General features: G+C 39.9%; 1 gene segment (V, D, J or C); it reads right to left on the reverse strand.

Moving 5' to 3' along the window:
• Window positions 1-6973: 6973 nt before the first annotated feature.
• LOC101360674 (immunoglobulin heavy variable 4-59-like) lies at window positions 6974-7342 on the reverse strand. The segment is given in 2 exon segments: window positions 6974-7221; window positions 7306-7342. Coding segments are annotated over 2 exon segments (285 nt in total).
• Window positions 7343-7546: the final 204 nt, after the last annotated feature.

Below are 7546 nucleotides of genomic sequence, written 5' to 3' on the forward strand. Positions count from 1 at the left end.
TGGGTGGTATCCCAAATAATTCTCAGGTTTCTTCATTCTTCATTTTTTCTGATTTTTCCTGAAACAGTTGTATCCAAGTGTTTGTGTTCAATTTTGCTGATCCTGTCTTACATAGTTTCAAACCTGCTCCTCAGCTCTTCTATGACACTGTCTATTTCTAAATCTTATTGTTTATCTTTTGGATTTCTAATTGTTGTTTTTGTACGATTTCTACTTATGATTGTATTTTGACATTTTGTTCCTGTATTATTTTCCAGAATTCTTCCATTTTTTTTGTATTTTCCATGAATTTGTCTGCCTTTTCCATGACTTTGTCCTTTTTTTCCTCATTTTTGTTTGTTGCTTCAACTTTTGGATAGTGCTGAATATTAGAGATTTGAATTCCCTATTAGGTAATTCTAGTGCCTTTTCTTCTACTGGAAAGTCATCTGGTGTTTTATTTTGAATACCTACTGGAACCATCCCGTCCTTTTTATTGTATGTTTTGATATGTATGCTGTCTTTGAGGGATTCAGTAGTTATTTTGCTTGTTTATTGATTGTAGATTTCTTTGTTTCATCTCTTTTTTTTTAATTTGGTAATGTCTGAGATGGCAGTGTCATGGATTGATTTGTGAGCCCCCAAAATATTTGTCAACTTGGCTGGGTCATGTTTCCCAGTATTCTATGATTGTGTATCATTTTGTAATCTGACATGATTTCCTTATGTCTTGTAAACTCTCACTGTGTTGCAATAAGATGGATTAGCAGTAGTCATGCTGATGAGGTATAGAAGATTAGATAGTGTCTTAAGAGAATCTTTTTTTAGGTATAAAAGAGAGAAGCAAGCAGAGACATATAAGTACCTCATACCACCAAGAAAGCAGCGCTGGGAGCAGAGCACTTCCTTTGGACCTGAGGTTTCTGGGCAGAGAAGCTCCCAGACCAAGGAAAGATTATGATGTGGACCTTCCTCCAGAGCCAATGGAGAAAGCGTTCCCCTGGAGTCAGTGCTCTGAATTTGCACTTGTAGCCTTGTGGACTGTGAGAGAATATACTTCTCTTTGTTAAAGCCATCCACTTGTGGTATTTCTCTGATAGTAGTACTATATGACTAAGACAGAAGAGCAGTGCATTATTTGTTGTTTGTTCATCTGTGGGAATGATAATTTTCACCTCCTTGTCCAATGAGCAGGATCAGTCACTCAGTTATGGTGCAGCAGAACAGGTCCAGTTGAAGGGGAGTTACTTGGATGGGTTCTTTGTGACACATACTAGGGCCGACAGGGTGAGGTGGGAATCAGTGCAGGACAGTTTCTGGTAAGCTGTGCCTGTGCTGATTGGGGGTGTGATGTTCAGTGCATGGTGCAAGTAGGCAAGAAGGAGGGGAGAGACTGTGATGTGTGGGACTAGGATTGGTATGGGAAAGAGGAGAGAGAAACAGGGGCCAAAAAGAATCAATCAAATAAACAAAATGAGTCCCAAGAGAGCTTACCTTTGGAGTGTGGAGATGAGAAACTGACTGAGAAATGGAGAAAACCAAAAAAAAAAAAAAAAAGAAAAAGGGGAAAAGAAAAACAAAGCCCCCAGGCATCTCACCAGTGCAGCTGCGAAGATTGGGGAAGTGACTCCCAGGCAGCCAAGTACAGCCTGGCCAGAAGGGGTAAGGTGAAACACAGCACCAGGTATTCAGGAGACAGGAAGAGAAGGTAAGTATAGAGAGAGGAGAAACTGAGAAATGAAGAAGCACAAAAAAGAGAGAAAAGAAAAAGAAAGCAAAATAAAGAAGAAATGCCCCCAGGGATCTCACCATTCAGCTGTGCAGACTGGGGAAGTTGCTCCCAAGCTCAGTACAGCCTGACTAGAAGGGTGTCTGAAGCTGATAAAATGAAAAATAAATAAATAAATAAAATGGAACAACTCAAAATAAACAAAACCCCAGGGAACCCATTAGTGTGTTGACATGAGCCAGGCAGCACTTCCACAGTGGAGTGGCATTTCACAGCCCTTCTTGGAAAAGCAAAGATGGCACAGGGAGCCAAATATTAGAGAGAAAGTAGGGGGAGGTTGTGAGAGATATGGAAGACACAAAAAGAAGCAGAAAAAAGCAACACCACAAACAAATGGCACTCAGGGAGTTGGCCAGTGTGGGCGGGTGGACTCCAAGTGGCACAAGGCTGAAGTCGGTGCCTCCTGCCAAGAGACTGGCCACAGGAAGCAGAGGAGGCCAAGTAGGTGTAAAGAAGTGTGGGGGATGAGAATGTTTATATCGCTGGATACCAGTTGTTCTGTCTCCTGCTGGGAGCTCAGTGAAGCTGCTTTCCTGTACTCCCTGTTCTCTGATGACAGGAGTCCAAGGTGGTGAATCCATGCTGCGTTAGCTAATAAGAGACCTCCGCTTGTAACTCTCTTTGCTCTCTGTTCTCTGTAACTTTCTTATTCCACTTGGTGCTTTGCTGAGTTCTTTATCTTTTCATTTGATGCTTAGGGTTCCAGGATTGAGGCTTGTCTCTGTTTGACATAGTTTTTCAGGTCTTTGCTGTGGAGAGACAGTGTAGTGCTTCTGTCTATAGTGTCATGTTGCCTGTAAGTCTATGGAGAAAATGTTAAACAATGCAGGAAGCATCAAATAAGATGGAAGGACTACAGAGTCACTGTACTAAAAAGAATTGGTTCATAGTCAACCATTTCAGGAGGTAGCATATGATCAAGAATCTGTGGTAAGGAAGGAAGAGCTTCAAGATGAACTGAAGGCATTGAAAAGAAAAAAAAGGGGGCTCCAGGAGTTGACAGAATGCCAACTGAGATGCTTCAACAAATGGATGCAGTATTAGAAGTGCTCACTCATCTATGCCAAGAAATTTAGTAGACAACTACCTGGCCAACCGACTGGGGAGATCCATATATATGCCTATTCCAAAGAAAGGTGATCCAATCAAAAGTGGAAATTATCAAACAATACCAGTGATATCACACACAAGTAAAATATTGCTGAAGATCAATCATTAATGGCTGCAACAGACAGGGGATTTCCAGAAATTCAAGCCAGATTCAGAAGATGATATGGAACAAAGGATATCAATGCTGATGTCTAATAGATCCTGGCTGAAAGCAGAGAATGCCAGAAAGATGTTTACTTATGTTATATTAACTATGCAAAGACATTCGACTGTGTGCTTCATAACAAATTATGGATAACACTGTGAAGAATGGGAATCCCAGAACAGTTAATTGTACTCATGAGGAGCCCATACATAGATCAACAGGCAGTCATTCAAACAGAACAAGGGGAACCTGCGTGGTTTAAAGTCAGGAAAGATGTGTGTCAGGGTTGTATCTTTTCACCATTCTTAGTCATTCTGTATGGGATAAAGTTGTGGAAGACCTCCTCTGTAGAGATAAATAGCTTGGAAATTCTATGTGGAAGTTCTATTCTGTCCTATAGGGTCAGTATAAATCAGATTTGACTCGATGACAATGTATTTTTTTAACCAATGTATTTGACCTAACCACAATTTATAAAACATTCACTGCATTGCAATATAACCAACTTTGATGGTTAAGATTATGTGTCAGCTTGGCTGGGCCATGATTGTCAGTGTTTATATATAATCACCCCCATGTGGGATCTGCTGTGAATAGTCCATCAGTTGAAAGGGAGTTTCCTTGGGAGTGTGGCTTGCATCTGAATATAAGCGGACCATTCTGGCTTTTGCTTGCTCTGGATCCTGCAGCTGCCTCCTGTTCATCTGAACTCTGGTTCATGGGGTTTGACCTGCCAATCTTGGGTTTGCCAGCCCCTGTGGCTAGGTGAATCAGGAGAATCCTCTATCCTAATCCATGGACTTGGGACTTCCCAGCCTCTACAATCATGTGAGCAGTTTCCTTGATATAAATCTCTCTCTATATATATATATTTGTAAGGTTCACTGGTTTTGCTTCTCTAGAGAGCCCAGCCTAAGACACCAGTCAAAATATCACTATTTTTTCTACTTGATTCCATTATCTTTTACCATGTCAAAAATTTATTAGATTGTTCTCCTATGTGCATATATGTCTATCTCAATAATAATTAACAAATATGTTTAAATACAACTAATGTGTACAACATATTGCTGAGTGTTTTCTTCCTTGTTGGTTTTTGGTTGAAAGCAGAGAATACCAGAAAGATGTTTATCTGTGTTTTATTAACTATGCAAAGTCATTTGACAGTGTGACTCATAACAAATTATTAATAACATTACAAAGAACGGGAATTCCAGAACACTTAATAGTGTTCATGCAGAACCTGTACATAGATCAAGAGGGAGTTGTTCAAGCAGAACAAAGGGTTACTGAGAGTTTTAAATTCAGGAATAGTGTGTGTCAGGGTTTTATCCTTTCACCATACTTATTCAATCTGTATGCTGAGCAAATAATGTGAGAAGCTGGACTGTATGGAGAAGAAACGGGCATCAAAATGAGAGAAAGACTTACTAATAACCTACAATATGCAAATGAGACCACTTTGTTTTCTGAAAGTGAAGAAGACTTGAAGCACTTACTCATAAAGTTCAAAGATTACAGCCTTCATTATGGATTGCACATCAACATAAGGAAAAAAATCCTCACACTGGACCAATAAGAAAAAAACCATGATAAACAGAGAAAACGTTGAAGTTGTGAACAATTTCATTTTACTTGGATCCACAATCACCACCCATGGAAGCAGTAGTCAAGAAATCAAACACACATTGCATTGGACAAATCTGCTACAAAAGTCCTCTTTAAAACTTTAAAAGCAAAGATGTCACCTTGAGAAATAAGGTGCTCGTGACCAAAGGCATGGTATTTTCAATCTACTCTTATGCATGACAAGCTGGAGAATGAATAAGGCAGATCAAAGAAGAATTGATGCATTTGAATTATGATGTTGGTGAAGAATATTGAATATACCACGGACTCCAAGAAGAATGAACAAATCTATCTTGCAAGAAGTACAGCCAGAATGCTCCTTAGATGCAAGGATGCTGAGAGTTCGTCTCACATACTTTGGACATATTATCATAAGGGACCAATTCCTGGAGAAGGACATTGTGCTTGGTAAAGTAGAGGGACAGTGAAAAAAGAGCAAGACCACCAATGAGATGGACTGACACAGTGGCTCCATCAATGATCTCCTACATAGCAACAATTGTGAAGATGGTGCAACACTAGGCAGTGTTTTATTCTTTTGCACATAGGGTCACTATGAGTTAGGACTGACCCAATAACACCTAAGGACACTAATAGTGCAACGGAAGATAAATGCCCTTGTTTCCAAATATAAAATTTGTATCTAAAATTATATTTACTTCTAGGCTCTGTGTTGGAATATTTCCTATTTGTACAGTAGCATACTCTCTTATTAATAAGTTTAAAGGAGCCCAGGTGGCACAAAGGTTAAGTGCTTAGCTGCTAACCAAAGTTTGCATTTCAAGCCCACCTATCTGTTATGCAAGAGAAATACCTGGTAGTATGTTCCTATAAAGATTACACCCTAGAAAATCTTATGAAACAGTTCTACTTGATCACATGGCATTGCCATGAGTCAAAAATCAAATTGATGGAAACTACCACAACCATAACGTCAGTGGATTCTTAATACATTTAATAGGTAATCAGACAAATTATCTTCAATTTTATATTTTTCTTTACTTTCCTGGTTGTATTAACTCATTCCTTGTTTCATAAAAGTGATAAGACACTCCTACATGTTTAAAAAATCATTTTTTCAGATGGAAAAATAAAAATAAAATAAACAGAAACCTTTCCCTGGCTAGATTTCTGGCTACAACATATAGGAATATGTGAACTGGTGAAACTATAAATATATTAACCAAGTGTTTACATATTTGTAGAACTTTATGCTTCCTATTCTATTTTGGTTCAGGCTAGTTAGGTACTGTTGAGTTAGTTCCAACTCATAGTGATCCCATGTGACAGAGTAGAACTGCCCATAGGGTTTTCCAGGTTGTCATCTTTATGTGAGTAAATTAACAGGTCTTTTCTCCCATGGAGCCACTGGGTAATTTCAAAATGCCAACCTTTTATTTAGCAGTTGAACACTTAACCATTATGGCACCAGCGTTTCTTGCTTCAGGTTTACCTAAGTATAATTTACATTTACTTTCTGCAGATGTACATTTCTATTGATGTTGGCCAGGTTTAAGGCTTTATACTAGAGTTTCTCAGTATCAGCACTATTGCCACTTTGGGCAATATAGTTATTTCTTGTGGGGAGCAGTCCCGGGTACTGTATGTTTTTTAGCGGCATGCCTGGAATCTAACACTAGTGCCAGAAATACCTGCCCCTGGTTTTGAAAACTAAAAGTGATTCCAAGAATTACCAGATGTTCCTGGGAGCAAAATTGCCCTGTAATATAGACATATACAATATTACCCAATGACTTACCCAAGTCAATCTAAGTGAAAGGCATTTTGTCAAACTGGATTGAGCAGTATTCATGTAAAAGAAACTATTGGAAATCAATATGAGGGTGAGAGGCAGGTTTGAGTTTCAGCATGAGAATAATTTCCTGTATTGTTTCTTAACCTGACAACAAATGGCACTAATTATTATCCAGAATTGAAAACAGAGGTCTCATCTATAAATATTACTGTGGAGTCTGTACGAGACAGATGTGGAAAGACAGACAAAAGTCTTTCCCTTGAAAAGAAGTCATGTTCAGAGTCATGAAGGTTCCCCAGAATCGCCTTGCATATGGATCCCTAGAGAGATGCTGACCAGCTGGGGAAACCACAACTTCTGAGAGGAAACCATTCCCTGAATCCTTCTCCTGAATCTGCTGACAAGATGGGTCACTAAGCTTAGTGCATCCTGAATGCCCCCTGGAGACTACTCCTCTACTGACCTCCTGCAGGGAGGTTTTTGTCTGGGCTCAGGCTGACTTCCTCTCACTGTGTCTTTGCACAGTAATACAGGGCCATGTCCTGAGAATTCCAAAAGTTCAGTTTTAAACTTGGCTCTTGGAGTTTTCCTTGGTGATGCTGACTTGGGACTTGAGAGTTGGGTTATAGAATGTGCTCCCACTATACCCTATTGCACCAAGCCAGTCTAGTTGCTTCCCTGGAGGCTGACGGACCCAGCTCACAGCATAGCTGCTTAAAGAGAATACAGAGACAGCACAGGTAATAGAAAGGGTTTGCGAGGGCTTCACCAGTCCTGGGCCTGACTCCTGAAGCTTCACCTGGGACAAGGCACCTGGAGACAAAGAGAAATTCAGTGAGTCATGAGTTCAAATGTCACATACCCAGACCTTCATGTCTGAATCCCTTAGACACTCACCTCTGGAAGCTGCTATCAGAAAGAGGAAAACCCACATGTGTTTCACCTTATTGTGGATAAGGTCCATGACCCCCAGAAAATATTCTCTGAGATGAGGAGGAACCTGAATTTATGTAAATAGATTCTGTGAGTTCCTCTGGCTGCTTAAGTGGGATTTGCATGTGGGAGGTGCATTTGCATGTAAAGGTGAAGAGGGATGAAGGGAGGCCCCTTTCTCTAACATTCTCACTGGATAAAAGAT

This window comes from Trichechus manatus, unplaced genomic scaffold (genome assembly GCF_000243295.1).
Source record: "Trichechus manatus latirostris isolate Lorelei unplaced genomic scaffold, TriManLat1.0 scaffold00053, whole genome shotgun sequence".
Classification (NCBI taxonomy): Eukaryota; Metazoa; Chordata; class Mammalia; order Sirenia; family Trichechidae; genus Trichechus; species Trichechus manatus.